This window comes from Mauremys reevesii, linkage group 15 (genome assembly GCF_016161935.1).
Source record: "Mauremys reevesii isolate NIE-2019 linkage group 15, ASM1616193v1, whole genome shotgun sequence".
NCBI lineage: Eukaryota > Metazoa > Chordata > Testudines > Geoemydidae > Mauremys > Mauremys reevesii.
The window spans coordinates 3,304,998-3,321,545 of NC_052637.1; the positions used below are offsets into that span (position 1 = coordinate 3,304,998).

General features: G+C 52.3%; 1 protein-coding gene across 1 annotated transcript; it reads right to left on the reverse strand.

The window, feature by feature from the left end:
* Positions 1 to 1,889: 1,889 nt before the first annotated feature.
* Positions 1,890 to 14,512, reverse strand: LOC120383948 (zinc finger protein RFP-like; the record flags this gene model as incomplete). Its single annotated transcript, XM_039502275.1, has 7 exons — positions 14,003 to 14,512; positions 10,705 to 10,800; positions 9,880 to 10,110; positions 8,377 to 8,399; positions 7,549 to 7,664; positions 5,327 to 5,386; positions 1,890 to 2,371 (listed from the first exon to the last, which is right to left on the reverse strand). Coding segments are annotated over exons 1-7 (1,425 nt in total), but the record flags the coding sequence as incomplete, so codon positions are not given.
* Positions 14,513 to 16,548: the final 2,036 nt, after the last annotated feature.

The window sequence follows — 16,548 nt, forward strand, 5'->3', positions numbered from 1 at the left end:
GAGGGCACCGGAGGGGTTTGCTGGGGAGAGTTCACTGGCGCCGAAGATGACCAGGAGCACCCAAGACTCACCACCGGACTGGAACTTTGCTCAGGCCTCCTGAACTGTGTGCACAGACGCATTGCTCAGTGTCTGCCCTTCCAGACTGTGCTACCACTGGGCCCGTGGGGCCTTGGTTTGAATGCAACCCTGTTTTACTGCTCCCCCTATATTTCCCCTTGTTGTTTTTCTCCTCCCAGCCCTCTGTAAATAAATATCTCCCTTTGTTCTATCCATTGTACTTTTCCTGTGGGTGGGTGTGGTCACTCTGGGGGGTTTGGAACAGGTGCCCCTGGGGTGGAAGGGATTTCTCCTGCTGCATTCCTGCGTGCGCTGTCTCTTGGCCAGAGCTGCCTGCAGAGCAGACTCCATTTTGGCCACGAGGGCGCTAAAGTTACACTACGTTGGCCAAGATTTATGAATAAAATCTAATTCTTCCAGGCCTGGTGATGATAAACTCTCAGGCTAAAAGCTTGGTTAAACTGGAACGAGTGTTTTCAAGACCTGATTCTCATTTACACTAACGCTGCATGTCTCAGTGCAAAGCGACTGTAGGATCTCCATCTTTCATGACTTTATCATGAGTCTTGTGATATTTGGTGTGTTTGATGAAGCCCCAGCTCCTGGAAGCATGTGAGGAAGTGAGACTCTCAGGCAGGGCCAGGGGAGAAATCCAGCTCCAGATATTCGTGGAGCACACCCCCCAGCCCTGAATATTCCTGGTGCTGGGGCACCTGGCGCCCATATAACCTGGCGCCCATGACGGTGGGTTCCTGTTTGTGGGTTGCTAAGCAGAGACAGACACTCCTCTGCAGCCCAGATTTAGGCACCTATCCGTGAGAGGGGTGTGGCTTAGGACACCCCTTCCCCCCTTGTCGGCATCTCCCATTGGCTGTCTTACATGGCTCCCCGCCTACTGAGGTGGCTTTTGTGAATTGCATTGTGAGGTGCCTGTGTCGCCCTGGCATTGTCTAGGGAGTTCTAGATCCCTGACTCAGCTCTGAGGGTCACAGTGCTGCTGTTCCTGTGATTTTCTTGCAGCCTAAAAATTACTCACTGTGACACTCAGCACTGCAGCACCCAAGTCCCTTCATGGACTGCACCCTGTGCAACCAGTGACCTCTCTGCAGAGCACAGGTGAGCAATTCCTGATTGACATGGGTGTGCACAGGACAGAGACAGAGCACAGGCCGGAGAGTGACACATCACACAGTAAAATCCAAACTCTCTTCCCAGAGGCTCAATATTCCTTGCAGCTGGAATATTAAAGTGGAAGAAACAAGAAGAATTGTTTGTAATGTTTTATTTACAGTAAGTTGCTGGAAAGTAGCAAAGTAAAAGGAGCTGAGAAGGAGCTTTAATAACCACAGCACGGCAAGGAGATCCCCAGCTACTGAGAACAGTGGCAGGAGCTCTGGCAGCGAGACCCCCATGAGATCTAATCCCACAGAACTGTACAAAACACTCCCTGCTGCTGCTGCTGCTTCTCCCCACCCCCCCAACCCTGATTGATTCATGCTGTGTGTCCCTGCCACCCCCACCTTCGCCTGTCCCCAGCCCGGCTGTTAGTTCTGCCCCCTGCCCAGCCCCCAGCTCTGCCCCTCAGAGCCCCTCTGCCCCTCCTGCAGCTTCAGAGGTTCTTCCCCCCTCTCATCCCCGGGGCTGCCGAGAGGGATGGGGAGGGACTTCCAGGGGCCATAGAGATGAGGCGCCAGAGGTTGGGTAGATGGGAGTCCTCCAAGGTCATAGAGACTGGGGTGTGTGAGGCAAGAGAGGTTGAGTTCCATTTCCCCCCTCAACTGTGTGTCTCAGGGACACAGTCTGAGCTGGGATCCCCATGTCCCCACCCCGAGCCAGGGTCGGATTCTCCCCCCAGGGACGGAGCCCGGCGGGAAAGTGAAGATCGGGGCCTCGTCACCAGCATCGATAAATGTCACCTGCCCCCGGTCACAGTCCAGACAAACCCGGATCCTGCTGGGGACCCGGCTCAGGGGCAGGGGGATCACAGGGGAGGTGAGAGCCCGGAACTGGTCCGTCCACCAGTCCCGCTCCACAGCCCAGATCCCCCCCTCAGGGCTATGGCTGATCTCTCCCTTCCTCCCCACAGACTCTCTGGCCACCCCCACAGCCCAGTATTGCCCAGCCCCCACCTCCACCTCCCAGCAATGTCTCCCCGAGGTGAATCCCTCACAGCCCAGCACACAGAGCTCAGTGTCAAATCTCTCAGGGTTGTTGGGCAGTTGCTGCCGTGTGTCTGCCCATCTCACACTTTTCCGATCCTCAGACAGGACGAGGTCGGGATGAGCCGTGTCTGGATCCAGAGTCACATTCACTGGAGAGAGAATCAGAGCGTTAGGGGCAGAGCTTAGCCCTGGGGGAGTCTGGGGCCATTTCTCACACTCCCCAGCAGCCCCGTTCTGGCTGGGACAGTCTCGGATCCCAGGGAGCTGCCTCTGTCCTGGGCACCTGAGACTGAGCAGAGACGTCACTGCAGCTCCTCAGTGTTTGTATGGGTCCCACTACATTAGTTTCTCATTTATCACAGAGGCTTCAGCTCCCACATCCTGCTGCTGGTGCTGCCCCATTCCCAGCAGCACAGACACAGCCAGGAAGGCGTCAGAAGCTTTTACTGAGGGAGCAGAAGTGGCAGGTACCAGCTTTAAACCCCAGAGGGAAGCTCCCTCCCCTAATGCAGCCTCCACTCCCAGGCCAGGGAACAGAGATGAAGGTGCAGCAATGGATAAGAGCCGCTTAAAACCATACAGTAGGTGGTAGCACCATCTCCAGCCTAGAGAGAAAGGAGGAGCTGACACTCTCACAGGAAGAGCATCTCCCCAATCCAGGAAGCAGTGAGCAGCTCCAATGGGGGAGCCCAGCCCTGCCCAAAGGAAAGGCAGGATGTTGGAGAAGAGTGATGGGGATGTGGCAGCAGGGCCAGCTCTAACATTTATGCCGCCCCAAGCAAACAAAAAGAGTGCCGCCAAACCCCTCCCCGAGCGTCGCACCGCCCAAGTCCCCGCCCCCACCTGAGCGTCACGTCACACTGCCTTAGTCCCCGTCCCCATCCCAGCGCCGTGCTGCCCTAGCCCCCCACCCCTCCCGAGCACCGCATTGCGCTGCCCAAGTCCCCACCCCCCCGAGCCAGGGCCGGCTCCAGACACCAGCTCACCAAGCATGTGCTTGGGGTGGCACCTTGGGAGGGGGCGGCGATCAGGGTTTGTTTTTGGTTTTTTTGGTTTGGCCGGGCCGCGCTAGGGGGCAGGGGGCAGGACTTGGGTGGCACGACATGACGCTCGGGGGGGCGGGGACTTGGGCGGCGCGATGCGATGCTCGGGGGGGGCAGAGGGCTTGGGCGGCGCAACACTCGGGGAGGCGTTCAGCGCACACCATACAACATAAACACTAACCCAGGAACCTATCCTTGCAACAAAGCCCGATGCCAGCTCTGTCCACATATCCATTCAAGTGACACCATCATAGGACCTAATCACATCAGACACGCCATCAGGGGCTCGTACACCTGCACATCTACCAACGTGATATACGCCATCATGTGCCAGCAATGCCCCTCTGCCATGTACATTGGCCAAACCGGACAGTCTCTACGCAAAAGAATAAATGGACACAAATCTGACATCAGGAATCATAACATTCAAAATCCAGTGGGAGAACACTTCAACCTCTCTAACCACTCAGTGACAGACTTGAAGGTGGCAATTTTGCAACAAAAAAACTTCAAAAACAGACTCCAAAGAGAAACTGCTGAACTTGAATTAATATGCAAACTAGATACTATTAACTGTGGCCTAAACAAAGACTGGGAATGGTTGAGTCATTACACCAATTGAATCTATTTCCCTATGTTAAGTTCTCCTCACACCTTCTATGGGCCATCTTAATTATCACTTCAAAAGGTTTTTTTTCCTCCTGCTAACGATAGCTCATCTCAATTGATTAGACTCTGCCTGTTGGTATGCATACTTCCACCTTTTCATGTTCTCTGTATGTATAAATTTCCCCTGTCTGTGTGTTCCATTCTATGCATCCGAAGAAGTGAGCTGCAGCTCACGAAAGCTCATGCTAAAATAAATGTGTTAGTCTTTAAGGTGCCACAAGTACTCCTGTTCTTTTTGCGGATACAGACTAACATGGCTGCTACTCTGAAATCAGTTAAGAGTGTTTCTGTTCATCAGAATGGGCATGAACTCAGCACTAAGGGTGGTGTCAGGACTGTTTTTGTGTCCCCGCCTGCTCCATGGCCCTGACTGAGGCCCTGCCCCCTGGCCAGGCTGGGGGACTTGCCCGCTATGGAGAGCCCCTGACACTCCACCTGCCCTGGACATGGGTCCATGGGCCTTTGGCAGCAGTCCCCAGCCCATGTCCCCACTCCCCGGGGTGCACCACACTGGGCAGGTGGAGGATCCAGGGCTTCCCAGTGCAGTCCCTGGATGGGGGCCTGGTTCTGGCTTCTGGCCTGGCCAGGGCCTCAGGGAAAGAGGAGCAGGGGTGGGGCCATTGAGAGAGGCCAGCACCAGGAAGAGATTGGTACCATGGGCACACACTGCACTATATAGTGCGGCAAACTACCTTCTCAGTCTCCTCAGCCTCTGCTGTTTTTAGCCCTGGTGAGACAGGCTTGGGTAATGCAGTCCCCCTTAGGACTCAGGGGAAGTCTGTTCCCTGTCTCTCCACCAGTAGTCTTGTTTAAAGTATTTTTACCCTGCCTTGTAGGAGAGCGTACTGCCAGTCCCCCTGGGGAGGCTCGCTGCCTTGCTACTCCACCACTCCTGGCAGCCAGGCTCCTTCTCCCTCTGCTCCCCCTCAGCTGATTCTAATTTGCTACCTTGGTAACCCTTTCTCAGCTGAACCCGATTGACCTGTAGTTGCCTCCCAGTTGATAAGGAGGAGGGCCTTTTAACCCTCTGGGACTGACTCTTATCCCCCTTGCAACTGTCTGTCCTGAGTTTATCACAATAGATAGGAGCTGCTCAGCTGCCCTGCCCTAAGCATAGATACTGCCTGCGATGCTCCACACCTGCCCAAGGCAATATGGCCCTCTTTCCCCAAACTATGCCCATGCTAAAAAGTGTTCTGGTCATCCCATCTTTAAAAGTGGGGGTGGGGAGACATGGGCTCCTGGATTGCCTTACAGTTTAATGTGTTATTTTTAGGCTGTATGTGTCATTGTCACTGTCAGTTTCGTTGGTAACTTTAGCTACAATCTCATGAAGATGTTTTCTCTGGAATTTTCTCATAATTTAAAGGCAATCTTCACCTGCAGACTCACCCTGTCTGTGTGCTCCAAAGAATTCTCCTCTTTTTCTTTCCAGTTCAGACGGCAGAGTATCTTGGGGGAAAAAGGAGAAGAGAGGTGAGATTTCAGACTTTCATGTTCATAAGAGCATCCCCACTCTGAAACTGTTTTATAATTATGACAGAGAAACAGACAGAGAGGCCCAGAGACACACTCAGATATTTAATATAAAAAGGTCTGAAACCTATTTCCCCTCTCAATCAGGCATCTCTCAGCAATGGAGCCAGCATCCTTGCAGCCTCACAACTATCCCAGGACACACAATCTGTAAGAGATTTACTTTTCCCTCCTCATCCATTCCCTCCCTTCAGACTCCAGTTGGTTTGTCTCATTCACTTACTGCCTTTTGTCGTAAACTAGACCCAGAGCCTGCAAAGATTTTGGCATAAAAGTAACTTTACCCACTATGGTCCCTTTGACACTAACGGGATGTTCAGAGTTTGTGAAATCCTGGCTCTAACTGTGAGCTGTTGGGTCTCAGTGTCTCCACAGAGAGGAGCATGATGGGGCCTTGTCATCCATAGGCAGAAATAGGAATAATAATAAAATCATTGTATCCATGTGGACACTGAGGCAGAGGAAGGCTGGTTCCATGGACCAGATTCACCCTTGTACCCACAAAAGGAGAGAGGGGAGGGGCCATTTGTGACTCCACTATTCAGTGCCTGCAGGGGCCAGTGCAGACCTTGGCACAAGCAGAGGAAGTTCTGAAGCCAGCCAGAGCTACATCCCTATGACAATGGCCTCCGTGTGTTTAGGCCACTGTGCAGTGTCTGAGGCCCAGCTTTACATGGCCCGTGGCACTCTATCCCTCATCCACCCCCCTCCGTCTTCCACCTGCCCTCACCACCCCCACCCCATTCCCAGCCCTCTCAGGAACAAGCCTTGTGCCTGTAGCTGCTGGGGAGGAGGCACAAGAGGTGCCTGTGTTGGAGGGATCCCTGATTGTGGGGGAGGGGCTTTCTCCTTCCCTATAGCCCATTTGGCAGAAACTAGCTGCAAATGGGACCAGAGCTCAGTGATGGGCTGGATCCGCCTTTGAGAAATGTGCCCCATGGCTGGTGATGGAGCAGTAGACGGGGAGGGCTCCGAGCTGTAGTGAGTTCTTTGCCACGTGTCTGGCTGTTGGGTTTTGCCAAAATACTCGGTATCCAACTGACCATCATATCTGGGGTCGGGAAGGAATTTCCCCCAAAGTCAGATTGACAGAGAGCCTGGGGATTTTTTTCCTTCCTTCCTCTGCAGCCTGGGGCATGGGTCAGTTGCAGTTTGAAACTAGGGTCAATGGTGTATTCTCTGTAACATGTGTAGTGGGGCAGTTACCCTGTTCCTGGGATAAAAGGAGGTAAAAGGTGAAAAGCAGCTGTGATCAGCAGACTGGGGAGGCAGCCACAGCTGGGGCCACACCCAATTAGGTCACAACTGGCCCTGATCAAAGGGCTGGGAGCTAGGCAGGCAAGAGTCTCACTGCAGGGCTGCCTGGGAGCACAGGGTACCTTACACAGAGCAGGGCTGGGGCTGGGCATGCAGAGCTGGGGAGCTCTGGCCTGGCAAGTCCCCAGGCTGAGGCCTTGTTAAGGGCCAGGGATGGTACCAGAGTTAAAAAGGCAGTAGGTCCAACCCCTTTGCTAATGATGAGTGGACATTGTGGACTGCAGGCTGCCCCAGAGAAAGGGGGCTAGATGACTCGCAGTAACCACTGAGGCAAGGTGGGTATAGAGGGTTGGGATGCCCCTGGGAGAGGAGACCCAGAGTGTGGGGGTACTGCTGTGGGCAGAACCCCAAGGTAAGGGGCACTGGGGTCCAGGAGGGACATGGAGAGGCCTGAGGCAGGAGAGACACTGGCCAGCAGTGGGCGCTCTGGAGCGGGAAAGCTAATTCCCTGACTGACCAGCAGGAGGTGCCGCACTGCTCAGTGCTCAACCAGTTACACTTGAAGTTTTAAAATAATGATTTAAGGACTTCAGTAACTTGGCCAGAGGTTAGGGGTCAATTGCAGGAGTGAGTGGGTGAGATTCTGTGGCCTGCAATGTGCAGTTGGTCAGACTGGATGAACATGATGGTCCCTTCTGGCCTTAAAGTCTTTGAGTCATTTCTTAATTTAACAGCATCATCTAAGTGTGAACCAATTGATCAGCACCATTCTCTTCTCAGAGGCTTATCCCAATTTCCATTCCTAGATCCCTTCTAGGTACCTTTGAACTTCCCCAGAATCTCCATTAGCACAATCGTTTTCTGGCAGAAACCACTGACTCGCTCTTCCAGTTCAGGAGAAATCTCCTCTGGCTGCTGGAACTTCCCCTTCTCACACCTGGAGGGAAACAATTTCACGTGATTATATTTTACTGTGTGACTTATTATAAGTTCTGGCTAGTGAGTCGCTGCTCTCATGGGCCTGGAGTAAGAATTCCTCAACTTCTCCCAGCCTCAGAGCAACACAACTCAGGGCCAAGCAACCTTCCCTTCAAAGGTCATTAATATTCTTCAACTCTGGTCTGGAGAGACCAGCTCTGGGGACAAAAGGGGAACTGAGTCTCCATGGCCAATTCACTCCTTGGTCTCCATGCTCTGAGGGTCAGGAGGTTCTCAGGTGAAGTGCTGTAGAAATCTGCCCTCTAGGAACTAGACTGAGACACCAACTCCCCCCTCCCCAGCTCATTTCTCACAGGTCTCCAAACAGCCCCGAGATGGGGAAAGGCTCTTGAAAACTACTGCCCTGGGCTGAATAGTGACCAGGACCCAGCAGTGACAGGCCCATAGTCCATCTCCACAATCCTGAGGCAGCCAGTCCCCCAGGGATGTGACATCTCTACAAAATACTTGAGGTCAGTCCTTCCCACTAACTGGAGAATTCCAGAGTCTTCTGTACAAGAGTTAGCACCCCAGGATGGAGCTGATCAGAGAGATTTGTATCCAACACGTGATCTCCCCACACATTTTGCTGTAGAGCCCCGGGGAGATGCGGTGCTACCCTCATCATCAAGCTCTTTCCCAGCATTGTGGAGTGCGAGGGAGCCACATACCTGCTCAAGGTGGTTCTGATATCCTAGAGGAAAGAGAGACAAAAGAATTTCAGTCCTCTCTGACACACACACACACGGGATTCCAGGGAAGGGATTTAGGAAGTATGGAGGAAGAGACCCTGCCCAGGCCCCAGGGCCATTGATTCCCTGAGCTAATGGGGCTTTTCCATCTTTCATATCTCTGTGACTCTGCTAAGAATAATACTCGCTCAGATGTCAGCAATGCACATGCCGAGTTACACTGAGATCTCCGGCTGCTGGACTCCAGTGCTTATGATTCAGCAGCCCGTTCCTCCCTCTGTGGGGCTCTGGCATGTTTCTAATGATGAGTGCCGGTTTCCAATTGTTCCTGGGGGTGCTCAACCCCATGCCTCACCCCTACTCCAAACCTTTCTCCAATGCCACACCCCAACCCAACTCCTCCCACTCCCACTCAACCTCCACACTGTCTCTTCCTCACCTCCTCTTGTGAGCTACCATAAATATTAAGGAAAGAGTAACATAAAATACCTCCTTGCAGCTGTACTGAATTGCTTTACCTCTAAGGGGTTAAGAAGATCAGATAACCTGGTTGGTTCCTGACCAGAAGGACCGATAAGGAAAGAAGATACTTTCAAATCTGGTGGATTGTGGGAGGTTTTGTTTGGGCTCTGTTTGTTTGTTTCCTCTCCTGATCGAGAGATAGACCAAGCAGCTACAACATCTCCTGAAAACCTACCTGAAATGATCCATCTAAGATTACGAAAATTCCAACTAAGGCAAGGAAATGCGTTAGCTTATTTTTTTGTTTTAGCTTGTGAATTTTCCCTATGCTAAGAGGTAGTTTTATTCCTGTTTTTGTAACTGTGAAGCTGAGTCCAGAGGGGAGTCCTCTTTGTTTTAAGTCTTTTTATTACCCTGTAAAGTTACCTTCTATCAATGATTTTGCAGGTGTGATTCTTGTATTTTTTCTTTATAATAAAGTTCTTCTTTTAAGGACCTGATTGATTTTAGTGTCCTAAAGATGAGGATCTGGTCTGTACTTACATTAAAGGCAATTGGTTGGTATATTATTCTCAAGGCTCCTCAGGAAAGGAGGTGAAGGCGCTTGGGGGGATATTTTGGCGGAATAGGGTTCCAAGTGACCCATCTCTGAATTTTTCTTTAAAATCAGTTGGTGGTGGTGGCAGCAATACCGTCCAAGGACAAAGAAAGGAATTTGTGCCTTGGGGAAGCTTTTAACCTAAACTGATGGAATATAAGATTAGGGGGTCTTTCATGTGGGTCCCCACATCTGTCCCCCAGAGTTCAAAGTGGGGAGGGAATCCTAACATGAGCACATGCCCTCCCCGCTCCTCCCTCTCCCTCCCAGCATCTCCTGCACACAGTGGAACAGCTGATTGCAGCAGGCAGATGGTGCTGGAAGAAGGGGGAGGAGTTGAGCGGCAGGGCTGACGTGAGTAGCACTGAGGGGAAGAGCTGGCTGTCCTGGAGCACCCACCTATGTTTCTCATTCAGTCTCACCTGTAGGAATTCACTCGCTGGCTTCTGACACTTCCCCTCCAGCTCACTGATCAGCTCACCGAGATGGGAAATCTGCTCAGAGAGTTTACTGACATTTTCATTCTGGATCCTCGCAATCTCCTCATCCAGCTTCTCCAGCTGGGCCAGCAGGAGTCGCTCTTGTTCCTCCAGGAACTGCTGCAGTTGCTGAACTTCAGACACTATCTTCTGCCTCTCGATTTGTGTTTGTCTCTATATGAAAATACGGCAAGGGCTGGTCAGGGACATGGATGGCGCCCGGAGTCTTTTCATGGAGAGCTGAGTGTGCAGGAGGGTGATTTTCTGTGAAAATCCTATAATTTCTGACATTTGACTCTACCCTTTGGGTACTAGGCAGGGGATTCTCTCACACCTTCCCCTTTGGCCCCTGTATCCCCCTGAAAGGGAAATTTCTCTGTCAGTCATGGTCAGCATCTTCTGTTATTTATGGTCTATGGAAATTCAGACCCAGTACAGCAGGATGCAGGATTCAGCACTACACTGACAGACGTCAGGAGTGTTAAAAGAAACAAACGTTTTAAAAATGCACAAAATGTCTAGACCCAGTGGACAAGCACTTCACAGGGACATTCAGTTCCCTTGGGGGGATTTCTGGGTAAGCCACAAAGGCTACTCATCAATTGAAAGGGAAGCTTAGGGCTTGTCTACACATGAATCAAACCCAACAATCCATGGTCATGGAGAAACACACGCACAAGCCCATGTTCACGAAGGCCACACAGGAGTCTGCCTCCAAACAAAACTCCCACTACCAGTCCCTGCTGGTTCATAACAACAGGCATCTACCAGATACTCCTGGCTATTCCCCTCTCCAGTCGCTTTCAATCCCAGCAGCTTTTCTCTCTCTTCCCTCAGAGTCTTCAAATGGGCCTGGATTCTTTCCTGAAGAAACAGAAATTATTTGGGTGGTTTCAGCTGGATAGTTGAGAGGTGCTTAGAAGTGGGTGTTTTTCCACCCAAAACCCAAGATGACTGTGATTCTAATCGCTTTGTGACATCAGGGCCACCAAGGAGATCAAACCTCATTAATAGAGACTGGGAGTGTGTCACATTCAGACTCATTACCAATTCCGGTTCAGTGTTTTTAGTAATTAGAGATTTCAATTATAACCAAGCTTTACTGGTATATGTGAATTGATTAGTGGTACAGAGCATAACAGGGCACTGGAATTACATGTTGGTGAATCAATAAACCTGTTTTGTAGAAGGTTTAAAGAACCAAGTGATACAAATCCTCAAAGCCACCCGGGTTTCACTCTTGAAGCCCTGGGGACTGCACTGGTTGGGCAGAGCTAGTTTAAGCACCAGGGCAAACCCCATGAGATGTCGGGAGGCCATTCGTCTGGTCTGAAGCTGCGCAATCCCAGTTTTGTGGAGCACTGTCCCTGTCCGGTTGGGACTCGCCACTGAACGTGGCTTTGTCTGGTGCAAAAGGGAGAGGAGGAGACGAAGGATGCAGGAGGACATCCATGAGGATGGGAGTGGCACCTTCATGCAGAATGATGCAAGCAGGTGCCACACTGAAAAAAGCGGTGGTGGGGCCCACACAGGGTGAGTGATACTAGTGAGGACGGGCCTATGCAGGCAGGTGTGGGCATGTCCGATGTTCTGGGGATGCCTCAGTGAACTCCCTAATTAGACATGATGCAGATTTGTATAAAGAATGGCTTTGGGTTTGCCCTACTACTGTCCTAAAGCCTTTCCGTGGCAATGCTCCCTGGGCAGATGCCCCACTGTCCCATTCCCTGGTAAAGATCCTGGAAGCAGTGCATTCTGGGAGATTTCAAAAGGCTGCCTGCCCCCATTCCAACCCCTTCCCCAAAATCCCCACCCCAACTCCGCCCCCTCCCAGCCCCCAGGGGGTGCAGGAGGGGTGTGGGGTGAGGCATGGGCTCAGGGCAGGGAGTTGGGGTGTGGGGTCCAGGAGGGATGAAGGGTGCAGCAGGAGGTTCAGGGCAGGAGGTCAGGTGCAGAGTGCAGCAGGCAGCTCAGGGAAGGGGGCTGGGGTGCAGGAGGGGTGCAGCAAGGGGCTCAGGGCAGGGGGCCAGGGTGCAGGGTACGGCAGGGGGTCGAGGTGCGGCAGGGGGTCAGGGCAGGGAGTTGGGGGGCAAGAGGGGTGTGGCAGGGGGTCAGGGTGCAGGATGAGGCAAGGGGCTCAGGGCAGGAGGTTCGACTGCAGGAGCAGTTCGGGGGGCGGGCTCTGTCCCAGCGTGCACCGGGGGAAGGGCAGGCTCTGCCTGCCCTGCCCCTGCACCACTCCAGGAAGCTGCTGGAACGTGCGGGAGCAGGAGCACGGGGTGTGTGTGTTGCTGTTGCTTCAGGCACTGCCCCCAACATCTCCCATTGGTTGGGAACGGGGAACCGCAGCCAATGGGATCTGCTGCGGGTGGTGCCTGAAGCAACAGCAACACACACACCCTGCGCCTCTGCTCCCCCAGGTTCCGTCCGCTTCCCGGAGCGGCGCCGGGGCAGAGCCGGACGACAGGAAGGGAACCTGCCCTGCCCCTGGTGCGCGTGGGGCCGGAGCCGCTCTAGATAAACACTAGGGGGAGGCCACGAGGAGCTCGCGGGCCACAGAAAATAACCTCACAGGCGCGTTTGAGACCCTGGACTAATGGAACCACTTTGGCTGGTCCCTGCCCACGTACACAACAGAACAGGTCAGACTGACACTGGTCAGCTCCAGCCTGGGGTTGGTTTTGCTACAATCCAGTGTAATCCCAGTGGTACTTGGCATGGACCTGAGCTGTCTGGAGCCCTTTTGTGTGCGGACTGAAGGTGCTCGGGGTCCCACACAGCGTTTAGCCCAGTGATCTCCTCTAGTGCAGGCCGGCAGCATCTGAGTTAAATCCCTCGTGGAGCAACACAGGAGTTCAGAATCCCAGTGAGAAACCTCCTCTCCCTGGTGGGCCTGGGACCTTTATCAAGGCGTCTCTCCCTCCTAACGGAGACACTTCATCACTGGGTGGGGCTGATGCTAAGATGGCAGCATGGCAAAGTGGTTTGGGCCTTGGCCAGGGTCTAAGGACATCTGGGTTCTATGCTAAGCTCTGTCACTGACATGCTGGGTGATTGTGTGCAACTCACTGCCCCAGTTTGTGCCTCAGTTTCCCTTCCCACCTTTTGTCTAGCTAGACCAGTGATCACCTACCAGTCAATTGCAATTGACTAGTAGATCCTGGAGATTCTCCCAGTCGATCACGATCTCCGGCAGCGCAGGCAGGCTTTCTGCCTGCCCCAGCCGTGCGGCACTCCCAGAAGGGGCCATCATGTCCCCACAGCCTGGGGTGAGGGCAGCGTTCTCTTCACGTGGCTCTTGCCTGCAAGGACCATCCCCACAGCTCCCATTGGCCAGAAATGGGGAACTGCGGCCAATGGGAGCTGCGGGAGTGGTTCCTGCAGAGAGGGGCAGCGTGTGTAGCCACATGCTCCCCTCCAGGGGCCACAGGGGCACATTGACCCCTTCCAGGAGTGGCGCAGGGTTGGGATAGGCAGGGAGCCTGCGTTAGCCCCACTGCACTACTGACCAGGAGCCGCCTGAGGTAAATCAGTGTCTCCCAGCTGGAGCCAGCTTCCCATACCCCCTCCTGCACCCCAACCCCCTACTCCAGCCCTGACCCTCCTCCCAGAGCCAGCACCCTGTGCCCTCACCTGCACCCCAACATTGCCCCAGCCTGGAGCCCCCTCCTGCACCCCAATCCCCTGCCCCAGGCTCAGCCCAGAGCCCCCTCCCAGACTGCAAACCCCTCGGCCCCAGCCCAGAGCCCGCACCCACACCTGAATCCCAACCTCCTGCCACAGGCCGATGACCGTGAGCGAGGGTGGGGGAGAGCAAGCAATGGAGAGGGGGGGTATGGAGTGAGCCGTGCTTCTGAAGGGGGGCGTGTAGATCCTGTTTTCAAGATTTGATATTTTGCCTTGTTGCTATAACAAAATTAATGGTCAGGCAATGTGGTATCTCCCATACAATGAAGACTTTACAGGCTGAATGATGAGTCACACCCGTGACAGGGAACTCTCAGTGAAATTAGCCTGTCATTAAACCCCCAAAGTTAACCCATTAAATTTCACAGCAGTTCCCTACCTTGTACTCCTGGGCAGCCTCCTCGATGGGGACCACCCTGTGAGCGCGGTGAGCCCGGGACTCTCTGCAGATCACACAGATGGGGGTTTGATCCTCTTCACAGAACAGTTTCAGAGCCTCCTGGTGCCTCTCACACACCCCGTCCCTTCCCGCTCCTTTTGCTGCCTGTAAGCTCAACCGCTTGGCGATTTCTACGACATTTGCCAGCTGCCTGTTGGGCCTGAGGTTTCCCTGTTGCACAGTTTCTCTGCACTGAGGACAGGAGGTGGCTGTGTCAGATCCCTTCCAGCACTGGCTGATGCAGGCTCTGCAGAAATTGTGCCCACACTCCAGACTGACAGGTGCTGTGAAATACTCCAGACAGACGGGACATGTCGCTTCCTCCTGGAGACTTTCCACGGGGTTCTCTGCAGCCATGGCTCCCTCTGGGCAGTTTGTAACAGGCTTTGTTTCAAATTCCTGAATTCAAACTATGCCCCGCCTGCAGCAGCAAGGGGGTGTTTCCTTGCCTGAAAATGACTCATGCTGTTTGAGGAGCAGGAAGGACCCAAACAATTTCACCCCTGGAGGCTTTAGTGTAAAAATGTACAATCACACCAGTGCCAGGTAACTTTCAGTGAAATCAGCATGTAATTAAAACCCCAAAGGGCTCTCGGCCTGCAATCAGCCCCTGAGCTGGTGGGGAGGGTCACTGGGGCATCCCCCTGTGAGGCTGAACCTGGAGGAGCAGGAGCTGGGTGTCTAAGGAGTGATATAATATCTCATTGAAAGATGACACAGGGCCAGAAAGAGTTAATTAACTCTCAGACTGACCTGACCCGTGGCCGAACTTTAAAGACTGGTTAGGAAGATATGTAAATGAATAGAGCTTTGCAATGCAAGCCTGCATTGTTAGAGATAGAAGAGTAGATGTTTGTTCAGGTCTTGTGATGTAAGCAAACATGTCTATACCTATAGCTTTGATTCAAAGATCAAAAAGGGAGTATTTAGGAGAAGGATAGTTAAGCCTATTGTTTTCTCAGGCCAAAAGGCTGCTGGAAATGTATAAAAACCTTGGGACATGATCCTTCTTCATTTCAGATCTGCTTTGGGTTTCAAGTGGGGGAAATATAAGTGGGGGAAAGTAATATATCTTGACTTCAGTAAGGCGTTTGATACGGTACCGCATGAGGAATTACTGGTTAAACTGGAAAAGATGGGGATCGAAATGAAAATCCAGAGGTGGATAAGGAGCTGGTTAAAGGGGAGACTCCAGAAGGTCGTATTGAAGGGGGAAATGTCGGGTTGGAGGGGGGTTACCAGTGGGGTTCCTCAAGGTTCGGTTTTGGGTCCGATTTTATTCAATCTATTTATCGCTGACCTGGGAACCAAGAGTAGGAGTGGGCTGATAAAGTTTGCGGATGACACCAAGTTGGGAGGTATTGCAAATTCGGAAAAGGATCGTGATATCCTTCAGGGAGATCTGGATGACCTGGTAAACTGGAGTATTAGTAACAAGATGAAATTCAATAGTGAGAAGTGTAAGGTTATGCATTTAGGGATGACTAATAAGAACTTTAGTTATAAGCTGGGGACGCACCAGTTGGAAGTAACGGAGGAGGAGAAGGACCTAGGAGTCCTGGTTGATCGTAGGATGACTATGAGTAGGCAATGTGATGTGGCCGTTAAAAAAGCTAATACGGTCTTGGGATGCATTAGGCGAGGTATTTCTAGTAGGGATAAGGAGGTACTAGTCCTGTTATATAAGGCGTTGGTGAGACCACATTTGGAGTATTATGTGCAGTTTTGGTCTCCCATGTTTAAGAAGGATGAATTCAAACTGGAATGGGTACAAAGAAGGGCCACTAGAATGATCCGAGGAATGGAAGGCCTGTCGTATGAAAGGAGACTTGAGGAGCTCGGTTTGTTTTCCTTAACCAAAAGAAGGATAAGAGGAGATATGATTGCACTCTTTAAATATATCAGAGGGATAAATACCAGGGAAAGAGAGGAATTATTTGAGCTCAGTGCTAATGTGGACACGAGGACAAACGGATATAAATTGTCAGTCAGGAAATTTAGACTTGAAATTAGACGAAGGTTTCTAACCGTCAGAGGAGTGCAATTCTGGAACAGCCTACCGAGGGAAACAGTAGGGGCGAAGGACCTCCATGACTTTAAGATTAAGCTAGATAAGTTTATGGAGGAGATGGTATGATAGGATAACGGGTTTAGTCAATAGGTCAATTAAGTGCCACACTGGTAATTAGTAGAATGGGTCAATGATAAGATATTGTTAGCCTTTTTTCCAGAGGGTATGGCTGGAGAGTCCTGCCCGCATGCTCGGGGTTCAGCTGACCGCCATATTTGGGGTCGGGAAGGAATTTTCCTCCAGGGTAGATTGGCAGTGGCCCTGGAGGTTTTTCGCCTTCCTCCGAAGCATGGGGCAGGGGTCGCTTGCTTAAGGAGTGGGTGGATCGGCTTATGTGGCCTGCGTCTTGCAGGAGGTCAGACTAGATGATCATAATGGTCCCTTCTGATCTTGAATTCTATGATTCTATGATTCT